Genomic DNA, 13538 nt, shown 5'->3' with positions numbered 1-13538 from the left:
TCCTCCTGGTTGGTGCCGAACGCCTGGGGAGAGGGAGGGGCCTGGTTAGCACCAGAGAGCTAACGGCGTGGTCGGCACCGTGGCCTCACAGCAGGAGGGTCCTGGGTTTGATCCCCAGCTGGGACCTCGCAGTGTGGAGTTCAGTCATCTATGACCATGCTAAGAAAGAGAGAGCGAGAGAGCGAGAGAGAGAGAGAGAGAGAGAGAGAGAGAGAGAGAGAGAGAGAGAGAGAGAGAGAGAGAGAACGAGACAGAGAGAGAGAGAGAGAGAGAACGAGACAGAGAGAGAGAGCGAGAGAGAGAGAGAGAGAGAGAGAACGAGACAGAGAGAGAGAGAGAAGACGAGAGAGAGAGAGAGAAGAGAGTGAACGAGAGAGAGAGAGAGAGAGAATGAGAGAGAGAGAGAGAGAGAGAGAGAGAGAGAGAGAGAGAGAGAGAGAGAGAGAGAGAGAGAGAGAGAGAGAGAGAGACACTTGTGGAGTTCGCATGGTCTCCCTTGGTTTCCGCCCGGTTTCCCCCCAGCCCAAAATACATGCAAGTTTGGTGCCCTTGAGCAAGGCACTAGCAGTAGACCTGTGGTCCCCTCGCTATGCACTGTGGCTGAATGCTGCTCCTAGTGCTGTCTAGAGATGGGCTCACCGCCAGGGTCACATTTCCTTCTGCGGTTCCTTGTGCTTCTTGCAATGACAGATAAAGAACCTTGAATACTGAACGTTGGAGATGAGTGGGTCGGGGTTTGTTGAATATTTAACCGTTTTTATTTTGGTAACTTGAACTTGCGTTATATTATTAAATCCCCACTGACTCAGACAACGGAGCGGATGTTATGGCCTTCCCCCTTGCAAGAGGGGAGAGGATGTGTATGTATGGACCACAGAGGGTATGGATGCCAGACAGATTGGGACGTGGTCCACAATCTGCTGAGAGACAACAGTTTGACGGTTCATCTCCTCTCTCATCTGTCCCTGCTCTTGTTCATGGGCCTTTTTGCATCCGACTTCATTAGAAAGAAGCCTCAATTAATTATGGTTAATGGGCGAGAAACAGAATCTGCACATGGTTATTTCATTAGAGCATTTACCCTCAAAATATTAATGTGGTCGGGAATACGTTGCCATGGAAACCCAGAATCCCAAGTGGTAAATAAATCATTGTGTTCCTGTTTTCTCAGGAAGTCGTACGGTTTGAGAAAGTGGGTCGCACAAACCACAGTACGGCCAACTTTTTAATGCTCATAATATCAATTACATATGTGGTAAAGTACTGCCATGTAAACATTTAATCTTTTCTATATCTGAATCCTCTATCTAAAACATATGCATTTATGCCATTTTGTACAACTTATAGCTTTGGTACAAAGCATAGATAGTTTTTTTTTGTATAAACCTTATCACAAAGTTGCATTAAACTTATTGTCTGTGAACTTATATTGGTTAACATTTTCATCGCAATCTCCACATGTGGCAAACCAGGGTCAGAAGATATGAAGTAGCAGGTAAATTAAATATTGAAGGACGCCATTGATTCCTAACAAGTGTGTACTAAGCTACTGTGTCTTAAAGGTGCTGTACACGATTTAACAGCCAGTATTTGAGCGTAATTCAGTTTAAATGCCATAGCTATTAGTAAGAGATCTGACCCTGTGAGATTATCTGCGTTGGTGGACGGCGCCTGCCTCTTTGTGAGACTTAGATTTTAGACCACTCAGGTCAGACCTATCAGGACATGTCTTCTCTGATTGGTTTGGGGAATCCATCTCGTCTGTCGATCAAAGATGCATGAATGTAACACTTTGAAACATAGGAAGGGAGGGAGGTAGCAGAGAGGGAGGGAACTTTTTGTAGGGTTGTTCATTTTCTAAATCTTACAGCTTGTTTCTACTCCCTCCCTTGAAGACTCTCAGATCTTACCCGCAGCACCTTTCATTCTGTTGCTCTGCACGTACCGGCTTGATGTCGTTGTTGAGGGATCCCATGAAGTCGGACCTGCTGACCTGCAGCTTCTCCGCCCGCTCCATGTCCACCTCCACTGTGGACGTAGCCTGAGGGAGGAGAGTGGAGCAGCCTTAATAACGGTTGTCAAGCACCAACCACTGGTTCTCCTCCATCTGACAAGGCTGCCAGAAGGAGATCAGGAACGGTAGAAGGTTCAGACACATTCTCTTGCAAAGACAGTGTTGGAATATAAAACAAATCTGTAGCAAAATGTCAGCCCTGGGCTAAGCCCTGGTGCTAAGCCCTAGGCTAAGAAACAGGGCTTAGCCAGGGCTTAGCCAAACTCTTGGGTCCAATATATCCCGGGGCCAAGATTCATTCAGGCTAGGTAGTCAGCATCTGATCCCCGATATGTTCTTTTCCCTGATCCTGCATGTTTCAATGGGGTAGTTGATGGGAGTTTCATGCACAGGAATGACTGACAGACTGACTGACTGACTGACTGACTGACTGACTGACTGACAGACCTTGATGTGGCGGTTCATGGCAGTGGACTGACTGACTGACTGACTGACGGACTGACTGACTGCCTGACTGACCTTGATGTGGCGGTTCATGGCAGTGGACTGACTGACTGACTGACTGACTGACTGACTGACTGACTGCCTGACTGACCTTGATGTGGCGGTTCATGGCAGTGGACTGACTGACTGACTGACTGACTGACTGACTGACTGACTGCCTGACTGACCTTGATGTGGCGGTTCATGGCGGTGGACTGCGCGGCCCTGACCAGCCCCTCCAGCTCGGCGCCGCTGTAGTTCTTGGTCTCGGCGGCCAGCTCGGGGATGTCCACGTCCCCGGAGAGCAAGCCGAAGCCTCGCATCTTATTGGTGTGGATGGTGAGGATCTGAACACGGCCCTTCTCATCGGGCAGGCCTGGGGGGGGGGGGGGGGGGAGGGGGAGAGAGATAGAGAGGGCGAGAGGGAGAGGAGGGGAGGAGAGAGGGAGAGGAGAGGAGGGGAGGGAGAGGAGGGAGAAAAGGGGAGGGAGAGACGGAAAAGGGGGAGAGGGAAAGAGGGAGAGGGGGAGAGAGGGAGATAGGGAAGGGAGGGAGAGAGGGCAATGACAGGGGGTGAGTCAATTTGAGGGAGAAGAGAACAAGAACAAGAAAGTACAAGAATGAGAACAATAATAAAATAAGTATACGTTCAATAATGAATAGTTTAATATGAATACGTTTATAATATTATATATGATATGTATTTATTGTGCTGTTGTGTGGCTGAAGAGGCGACGGGCGCAGTACCGATTTCCATCTTGACTTCAAATCGGCCAGGTCTCATCAGGGCATCGTCTATTAGATCGGGCCTGTTGGTCATACCTGGAGAGGAACGAGGGGGGAGTTAGTTCATCCTAGTCCTTTCCTTTAATTGATCTATCTGCATGACTAATGTGAACTAACCCCAACCAAACGAGGGCCTGGGGGAAGCCCTCTGCCCCGAGGCAAGAGGCTTCAAAGCCAGAGGACATTTTGATTCAAGGAAAGCAGATAGAAGAGAATATTTCTTCTGCTGATGCCTCCTGTATCCTGTAGCGTTCTGCTCAGAGAACACAGGCCGCCACATGCTGCTGAACTCAACCCAGCTTTTCTACAGAAAAATAAACGAGCAGTGGGAGATGGGAACCCTGGCAGAAGATAATCTAATTGATATAAGTGCCATCTATATCGTTCATCAAGCGCTGACCTTGTTTATCGTTTGGAAGGATGGCGGTGCATGGTGATTCAATCAGACAAAACCCATCACATGTGATTCCAGAGGACATGCCGTCCGAAGGCTGCCTGGCTTTTGGTCATTTTGTTTTATGTTCCCATTCCCAGTCCCTCTTCTAAAAGGATTACCTTGTTATGGTATGCCACATACAATTCAATGTCCCCGTTGTGGTCCTTTATCCCCCATGGATAAACTGTGGGTTGTATACGTCAGTACGAACTCCTAAAGCCACACTCCGTGATTGAGAGTGTTCTGACGTTCTGCTGTAAACCAGTTCACACCACTGAAACTTTCTAAAAGGGTCGTGTCTCGTCACTGATGTGAGATCTGGACTGAGTTTAGGTTGCAAGATATGAGAGGCTGCAAGCCAGGTTTAAGATCAGTGAGGGTTAGGGTTAGGGAGAGAGAGAGAGCGGGAGAGAGTCAGAGAGACAGAGAGAGAGAGAGAGAGAGAGAGAGAGAGAGAGAGAGAGACAGAGAGAGACAGAGAGACAGAGAGAGGGAACAGTACAGAGATAGACAGAGACTGAGAGACAGAGACAAACAGAAAGACAGACAGAGAGTGACAGGGGAAAAGAGAGAAAAAGGAGCGAGGAAAGAGAGGGAGGCAGAGAGAGAGAGACACAGAACAGCCGCCCACCGATGACCAGGATGTTGTTGAGCTGCTCCACGCCGTCGATCTTGGACAGCAGCTGGTTGACCACCGTGTCATGCACGCCCGTGCTGCTGGCGCCCGTGCCTCTCTGCTTGCAGATGGCATCCAGCTCGTCAAAGATGATGATGTGGAGGCCGCTGTTGGCTCCGAGCTGGAGGGGGGGGTTTCGAGAAGACAGGGTTAGAGTGGTGTTTGAGCAGGACAGCAAAGGGTATAGAGGCAAGGTCGCATGCTCTTCCTGTTCGTCGTCAATCAAGTGCCCGCTCGCTATTGGCTGGTCAACCTCGATTGCTAAGCGCCGATTGGCTACAGCAGAGAGGTGACATGCTTTGGTGAGAGCGATGCAGATTGAACAACAGGTGGTGGAAGGGTACCTGCCATCCGGTGCCATTTGGAATAAAACGATGTTGAGTGACAGATAATCGTGTTTCCTCTGGGGTGTTCGTTTAAAGCCGTGCTGTTAGGTACTCAAGGGTTTGTATCTCTGATCTTGATGAGACACACAGGCTGCCGTGTGTGTGTGTGTGTGTGTGTGTGTGTGTGTGTGTGTGTGTGTGTGTGTGTGTGTGTGTGTGTGTGCGCGCGCGTGTGTGTGTGCGTGTGTGTGTGTGGGTGTGTGTGTGTGTGTGTGTGTGTGTGTGTGTGTGTGTGTGTGGGGGGGGGGTGTGTGTGGGTGTGTGTGTGTGTCATTAAAGGTTGTGTTGTGGCAGGCTGTTTGGTTGTTGTGGTTGTTATTGTAGTTGATTTAAATTGGCTTGCAGTTCACCTTGGACAGGTTTAATAAGGCTGTGTCCTAGAACTGTCCTAGTAACTCCTAGAACTGGATGTGTATATAACTATAACTATAACTATATATATATGTTGCTGTATATATATTCGATGTAGGTCTAAAGGTCATGTCCCAACCTCTACCCAGAGCCATATAGATTTAGACCAGGGGTTAATGCCCAGGAAATCTAATTATGCTAAGTGCTTTGCTTTGCCTTACCCCCTCATCGTATCTCTTCATAAATAAACACGTAAAAAATGTACCGGCAAATAACGGGGAATTCATCCAAATCTCTCTCTTTGGTTGAATAAATATACCAATGGAAAGGTTTTTTTAGGACATTTTCAGGAAATGTTTACGCATGGCGGGGCCATGATGTGCATTATGTGGCACAAGTCATGCTCACACACACACCTACTCACACACGCACACACACACACAAAATAAATGCCCCGATTCACAGACAAAGCGGCCGGTGTGCGACCAAATGGGCCATTTTATATCTTATTTCTTTATGTGATCTGCCTCAAGCATCTGTAAATATTTGGTGCCTCTATAAGAGGGACTATTGCTTCCCGCTCTGTTGATTTTGAGATTGTGCGGGATAATCTGCATATAAATCAGCATCCATATGAATCAGACACTACAAAGACACAGAGATGGTTGGAAACTCCTGACCTCACAACCTACACATCACAATTACTACATTGTCAAAATGGACGTACTCGACTGCAGATCCTCCGCCTATGTGCAGAATGAAGGTTCTTGCATACGAATATATACATATATATATATATAAATAAATGGTCTGCAGTTATTAGGGCTGTCCCCTGAAAGTCGATGATGCAAATCATCAGTCGGGAAACCCCGCAGTCGACTCAGAGAATCTGAGTCAACTGCGGGGTTTCGTCTTCCTTTATTTATTTATTTTTTTAAAAGACCCAACCTATAGTGTAGACGTGTCAGACCATATGCATGAATCCACACATTTATTGTGACTTTTTATTATTCTTCTGCAGCGGCAGTTGGTGCTGAAAATAAATTGCAAACTGTGCGTACAGATGCCACCGCAGGCTTAATATTCACCATTTGCATCATAACTCTAATGATAATAATAAAGAGAAGCTTTATTTAGACACTGTCCATGTCACTGTGGCGATTGATTCATCGTAACTTTGTTTGCTAGACAGAATCTTGCAGAGGGAAGCGGCTGTCACCCCTTACATTATTGCTATATTTTCTCTGGGAGCGCAGTCAGTGTGGTGACACAGCGCTGTGTATTCTTTCGGGCTCAATAAATGCAATCAGATCGTGAACACGGGGCTCATATAGTGGATTATCCACTAGCCTATACATGAGCCCCGTGTTCATTATCGGACCGCATTATGGGCAGGAGCATAATAAACCCGACAGGAATAAGTTGGCTACAATTCAGACGAGTTTGATTGACAGAAAACTGTTCAGGTGAGAACGTAATGAGCGCAACGCGCAAGCATATATAAAAGGCCTATAGCCGACCAAAACAGAGTGTTAATAGAAAGAAAACTCATTTTTTAAACCTCCAAAAAACCTGCCCCACATGGCCGCCGAACAGTCGAATCTCTGGACTGAAAAGGCAGATCTGATTCGACTCAAATTCCGAGTCGGGGACAGCCCTAGCAGTTATACGGCGCTTCCCTACCCAGTGGCAACTCAAAGCGCCTTACAATATTGCCAAGCATTCCCCCATTCATTCACACATTCACACTCAGACGGCGGTTTCCGCCATGCAGGATGACAGCCAGCTCGTCGGGAGCAGTTAGGGTGAGGTGCCTTGCTCAGGGACACCTCGAGCCTGGGATTGAACCAGCAACCTTCCGGTTACCAGCCAACCCGTTGCACCTCCTGAGCTTCATGCCGCCCTACATATATATATATATATAAATATATAAGCATTCGTCAGTCATAAGGGTTCTGCGGACAGGGGCTGGGCGCTCACCCTCTTCTGCTCGTCCTCAGCATCGGCAAACAGCTTCCTGATGTTGGCCTCCGACTCGCCCACGTACTTGTTGAGGATCTCGGGGCCGTTGACGATCTTGGGCTCGCGGGCGTTCAGCATCTTACCGATCTGCCGGGCCATCAGGGTCTTACCGCAACCCGGGGGTCCGAACAGCATGATGCCCTTCACGTGCTTACAACCTGGAGAGAGAGGGAGGGAAAGAGAGGGAGAGAGAGAGAGGGAGAGAGAGAGACAGAGAGAGAGGGAAAGAGAGGGAGAGAGAGAGAGGGGGGGGGGAAGAGAGAGAGGGAGAGAGAGGGGGAGAGAGAGAGAGAGAGAGCGACAGAGAGAGAGGGAAAGAGAGGGAGAGAGAGAGGGGGAAAGAGAGAGAGGGAGAGAGAGAGAGAGATAGAGAGACAGAGAGAGAGGGAAAGAGAGGGAAAGAGAGGGAGAGAGAGAGAGGGGGGAAAGAGAGAGAGGGAGAGAGAGGGAGAGAGAGAGAGAGAGAGAGACAGACAGATAGAGAGCGAGCGAGAGAGAGAGGGACAGAGAGAGAGAGAGAGAGAGAGAGAGAGAGAGAGAGAGAGGTTGATTGTTGATGAGTGTATTGAAGAGTAGTTACAATACAATACAATACAATGCTCAAATTAAAGTATGGATGTATTTGACTGTTTCGGGTTAGCCTGACAACATAGACATTAGACACGGAAACATTCGGAGGCAGACCTAACATGGAAGTTAACTCCAAATCTGTGGTGCGGTCAAACTCAAAGCTGCTTCACGCTGCTGGTTCCAACCCTGGGAACAGTAAACAGGCCGGTCCCTGAAGACCTCAGAGCTCTAGTGAGGCTCACAACACACAAGCAGTACGAAGACATGCATTCTGGTCCTAAAAGGGTTTCAGGGCAGGAAGCCGGCGTAGTGGTTTTAGAGCCATGTGATGTCCTAGTCCTGGTAGGAAGTCCTTCTGGACATTCTCCCACAACAAGCCTCTCACCCATCTGCTCCACGATGTCGGGGGGGAAGACGCGGGAGGCGAAGGCACGACGGAAGATGTCTGAGAACTCCCTGTCCAGACCGCCGATGCCCATTTTCTCAAAGTTCCACTCGGGGTTGATGATGGTCTGTCGGGCCTCCTTGGTCTTGGCCTTGCCTAGCAAACAGAGGAGGGGTTAGTAGTAGATACGTTAGTGGAGGACAGTGGACGGTGGAAGAGCAGGAGGGGAGTGGGCTAGAGGAGAGCAGAGAGGAGAAGAGGGGAGAGAGGAGGAGAGTGGAGGAGGGGAGAGAGACGAGGAGGAGAGGAGGGGAGAGAGGCAGGGAGGAGAGGAGAGAAGCGATGAAAGCAGAAGAAGAGGCAAAGAGATGGTCTATTTATTAAGAAACACTCAAGGTCAGATATCTCTTTAAGCTCGACTGTCCCATCTGGTTCTGCTGTGAAGTTCCTTCACATCATTATACTGGAGTGGCTCACAGGGTAACCTTCAAAATGAGATCCGACTGAAACCCCCCAGCCCGGATACATCACAGGCTTCAAAAAGAAAGACCCCAGTGGAAGAGGTAGAGAAGTGGACGAAATAATCAAAGTAAGAATAAAAGCTGAAGCTGTCATCACCTAGAGGAGTCAAATTAAACAAGCAGCCTGATCTTAAGGTTTGCTGTTGTTTGGTAAACATTATCCAATCTTGATATGGTGAAAATCAGGTTCAATATGGCTTCCAATTTGACAGCTGACTCCAACCCCACACATTGTTCGAAAACCTGTTCTATCCAGGAACTGCTTCGTTAGTGGGGTTGAGTGAAGGCCTATGGATGTTCTCCTGCACTACACTGCCCCCTTTTGGAAGGCGAGAGACACTACCACAGAATGTGCTCCTGGTTTTAAAGTCATATGCGTCCATCGTAATATGCACTCCGAGCTCATTTCACACTTGTTATGTCTGCTCTACTTGCAACTTTGTTTTCTCGGTTTTTGAACTTTGTTATTCCTACGGTAGGGTGAGAAATACAAACATTGAAGCTGAAGTCAACTTAAGCATTTGTTTTAATAACATACAATGACTGGATATAAAGGACAGAGATCTGGAGCAGAAGATACGTACCGACCAGGGTAAGGGAGGAGGTCTCCGCCTTCTCAAACACCACCTGACTGTTGCCCACCATCAGCCCCACGTCGATCTGTCCCAGAGGAGAAGAACCGTGAGCATCACCTACTTCAACCTCCCCCGTCTGTGTGACCCAGTAAAGCACCCAGGTGTGAAACCCCTTGTCCATCTCATTTATTTATGACATTAGCCCGTGCAATACACACCATTTTACTGTACTTAATTTATTGATGTGTGTATGTTATGTGTTAATTAGTGCTGTAGATGTCTTGTTCAATGTCTGTGTGGTGGATTAAATGTCAATATGCCTGTACTGTACAACGAATTGCCTCTTGGGGACATTCAAGTTTTCTAAGTCTAAGTCTGAACCTCCTAGCCCAGGCAGTGCCACACTCCTGGATCAGGGCCAGTGTTTGCGGCGCCCAGAGAACAGATATCTTCAACTTTGACGCTAACCTCTCTGGCGCCAACCAATTACATCCCGGTTCAATATTGTGGCTGTGAAAATGAAATGCATGGATACAGTTTTATTTATAAATAATTAATAAATAGGGCACTATACTGCAAAAGAGCATTGGTAACGTCATCACGATCACTCTAGCCCCAGCCTAGTGCCTGCCCTGGGGGACAGCAGGTCTTGGATGATGGACATGGGGCCTGCTCAGAGAGGGAGGTAGAAGCACCTTCTGCTTCTTGCCAGTGGGTGTCTCCCCCTTCAGGATGCTGGAGTCCATGGCCTCGATGTCCTTGATGACCAGACCGAACAGCTTGTCGCAGAAGCTGAACACCAGCTGAGGAGGAAGGAGAGAAGGGAAGGAGTGATGAATGAGACAGCAAGATGAACCGAGAGTGTGAGTAAGGTTATGTACTGTTGTGCGATCCGGCATGTGTGTGTGTGTGTGTGTTGTGCGTGCATTCGTGCGTGCGTGTGCGCGTGTGTGTGCACTGTGCAGACCTGCTGTGTGACGGAGAAGCCCTGGTTGTTGAACTGCTGGATGAACTCGGCGGCCATCTTGTCGGAGTCGTAGGCGGAGGAGTCGGTGCTCTTCTTCTGCAGGAAGTCGATCTCCACCGTCATGGACCCGATGCACTGCTTGCACTTGTCGAAGTTGTAGTTGGCCACTGGGGGGGTGGGGGAGGTTATCCAACGTTTACTGTGTACATTTGTTTTTATAATACCATAACAATTTCGAATTTACCTGTGGATATTGCACCTGATGGATAATCTTTGACTATCTCATCATTATTATAATATTTGCAATATATAACTTTGATCCTTTCCAAAATTGTAATATCTTATCTTGAAAAAGGCTTCCAAATGACAAGCTGAAATCCTTACTTAACTGATCACATAATAATACTATGATCTAACGTAGAGCCTGTGATTGGATGCCTCAACTGAATTCTTCAAACTGATATTGAGTATATTTTGTAGATTAGTAGATTAACCAATGAGAGAAGGTTACCTTCAACTTCCTGGCCAATGGATAGACCCGCCCACTTCCTCTGCAAGAAAGACAGAAGAAAGTTAACAGTTTCCATTGAGACACACTGAGATAAGAAATATGAAATAAATACGTGAATGTGAGTGTGTCTGTGTGATTGTGCATCTGTGTGTGTGTCGGAGTGTGTGTGTGTGTGTGTGTGTTTGCATGTGTGAGAGATTGTGTGTGCGTGTGTTAGCTTCAGTCTGTGTGTGTGAGTGTGGGTGTGTGTGTGTGTGTGTCTTTGTGAGTGTATGCATGTGTCCATCTGTGTGTGAGTGTGTGCGTCTGTGTGTGTCTGTGTGTGTGTGCATGTGTCTGTCTGTCTGAGTGTCTGTGTATGTGTGAATGTCTACATACCTGAGGCAGACTGAAGGCGATCGTCCCAGGGACCACAGTGGTGTGGCTCTTGACCGTGAACACAAACTTGTGGTTGGGGGTGGTCTTCACGGTCACATGTCTGAGGAGAAGACAGAGGGTACAGAGCTGAAGCTCCCTGCTGCTGAGGATTCAGTTACCTTCGTTTACAATATAAAAATAGCACTACTATTACTATTAAGCTTGGAAGTCGGCAAAAACACGTTTAAAATGGAAAGAGCCAAGCCTTTTCATTTTCATTTTCATCACATTCATCTCTATTAGAGTCTATAAGCTCTCGGGTGTGATCACCCGTTGCGCAGAGAGGAGTGAGTTCATAAAGTCATGTTTGGGGGGGATTTGCTTATTCTCCATTGTGTATTGTTTCTCCTACTGTGTGCGTGGGCTGCAGTCTGTCTCCTCAGATTGGGCAGGGAATTCAACCTCTTGGAAGGCATCTCCCCGGACTCATTCACTTGTCTAATATAGCCAAGTAATTAAAGGGGACATATTATACCACCAGGTGTGAGTGTGATTATCCAGCACAGATGTAGATGGGGCAGATTTTCGAAACGGCTTGTAAGGCTAATCACACTCACACCTGGTGGTATAATATGTCCCCTTTAACCTCTTCTCACTAATCAGTGAGTGATGTTGTGCAGGCCCAAATTGCCAATCGCTGTAATTTGATTGGTTGATGTTTCCATTAGGTGGGAGGAAGGCCTCCTAGGGAGCTGTGGGGGTACTGATGGGACAGGGGGAAGGATATAGTGTGTGTGTGGGTGTGTGTGTGTGTGTGTGTGGGGCGGCTCAAACATACACTGTAGGAAAACAATTCAGGCCAACCAAACCAGAAATTTGTAAATAAATCACTGGTATTTTCAGGATGTATTTGATCAAAGAAAACAGAAAGCCTTAGCGCCACTTGATTGCTTGTTCGATTGTTTGATGACTTGATGTATATATACTGTGCATACAGATTGAAATGAAAACGTTACAAAATCAAAAACAAAAGAAACATTTTTGTTGCTTCCATCAGAGTCATTAGTATGTTTTATCTTGATGAATCGTGTTGGATCAATTAGTACATTAGAGCTTCTCGAAACACAAAACAACAATTTGTCATTATGCAAATTGCCACCAACAGAAAAGGTCATTTTCTATCCTTCAGGCGTTTAACACATCTCAAGAGGAAAAGCGGGAGTGTGCGTTTGTTTGTGTGTTTGTGTGTTTGAGTGTATGTGTTTGTGTTTAGGTTTGTGTGTGTTGGTGTGTACATGTATGTGTTTGTTTGTGTGTGTATGTGTGAGAGTGAGTGTATGTGGATGTGTGTGTGTGTGTGTGTGTGTGTGTGTGTGTGTGTGTGTGTGTGTGTGTGTGTGTGTGTGTGTGTGTGTGTGTGGGGGTTGTGTTGTGTTTGTGCCCGCCTACTCACTGTCCTGACTGCAGATCTTTCTCGCTCACCACAGCACAGTTGGTGAGTGACAGCTCGTCTGTGGGGCAGCGGGCTGCCTGCATGGTCTGTGGGGTGGCGGGGTCACAACAAGATGTTCGATAAGATACTGGAACCAGGGCCTTCCTTTTATCTTCAACATGGTTTTACATATTCATAATTCAGCATAATTCAATTTATATTTGAGAAAATAACGACTCTTAATTGCATTACACTTCATTTACATTCCAGAACAGAAACATTGCTAGACAATTCAACTTGGCCATAAGCATGCGATTAAAACACCTTAAAAATAATACTAGTGAATTCAAGTATTAACTAATTAATCATAATAATAATGATAAAATAATATTAGTTATATTATTTATTATTATTAGTTATATTATAGTTATTATTATTCATAGATGGTTAATTTGTCAGTGCTAACCTTAAGTCACAAGGGGTAAGGGTAAGGGTTAAATTCCGCCATTGGCTTGTCACACCAAATCTGCACCCTTGACACCAAAGGCCACGTAGATAGATAAGCAACATTTGCTACAATCCACTGGGTAGGCTGGTAGACTGATCTATCCATCATACAGATAATATATATTTCAATTCAATATATTGTGGCAGATGAAAAGCAATGAGAGCATTGAATTCCCTGGTGCCCTTATTATCACTACTGTGACATATGGTCTAACAAAGCCTTTTCAACGATTCCTCTATTCCACATGGGAGCTCTACTTACCCAACCACTAGTTAGACCAGGTTAGTATCTTTCCAATGAGGGGTTATAAATATTTAGATATGTAGCCAAAGTAATAGCCAGTTATAATGTGGTAATAAAAGGCTAATATATAAGTCTTTGATTACCATTTCTTATCGTTTCAAATTACATTAAGTAACATTGACCTAATATTAAAAATTGGTACTGCAGTTTAGATTCACAATATTGGATTGTCACCTCCGGCCACCTCCTCCCCAGACACAAAGCTCGCCCGGGTTGCCAGACAACTATAGACCTCTGTCTTGAAATCCTTCTGGG

The 13538-nt window shown here is 46.5% G+C and overlaps 1 protein-coding gene across 2 annotated transcripts in view; it reads right to left on the bottom strand.

Moving 5' to 3' along the window:
* LOC307082597 (vesicle-fusing ATPase) overlaps positions 1-12576 on the bottom strand; it is a gene marked incomplete at both ends in the record, with an annotated part of 18681 nt that extends 6105 nt beyond the window's left edge. For both annotated transcript variants that reach the window (XM_079746214.1, XM_079746215.1), the window contains 13 exons: positions 1-23; positions 1946-2041; positions 2686-2873; positions 3245-3319; positions 4351-4516; positions 7113-7312; positions 8110-8265; positions 9215-9290; positions 9901-10008; positions 10173-10339; positions 10684-10723; positions 11062-11161; positions 12494-12576. The exon at positions 1-23 is cut by the window's left edge and continues 134 nt beyond it. In XM_079746214.1, coding sequence (XP_079602340.1) covers positions 1-23; positions 1946-2041; positions 2686-2873; positions 3245-3319; positions 4351-4516; positions 7113-7312; positions 8110-8265; positions 9215-9290; positions 9901-10008; positions 10173-10339; positions 10684-10723; positions 11062-11161; positions 12494-12576 — 1478 coding nt within the window. The remainder of the gene's footprint in view (positions 24-1945; positions 2042-2685; positions 2874-3244; positions 3320-4350; positions 4517-7112; positions 7313-8109; positions 8266-9214; positions 9291-9900; positions 10009-10172; positions 10340-10683; positions 10724-11061; positions 11162-12493) is intronic.
* Between the last annotated feature and the right edge of the window lie 962 nt (positions 12577-13538).

This window comes from Pollachius pollachius, assembly GCF_949987615.1.
Source record: "Pollachius pollachius genome assembly, chromosome: 11".
Taxonomy (NCBI): domain Eukaryota; kingdom Metazoa; phylum Chordata; class Actinopteri; order Gadiformes; family Gadidae; genus Pollachius; species Pollachius pollachius.
This window is presented reverse-complemented; position numbering and strand designations above follow the sequence as displayed.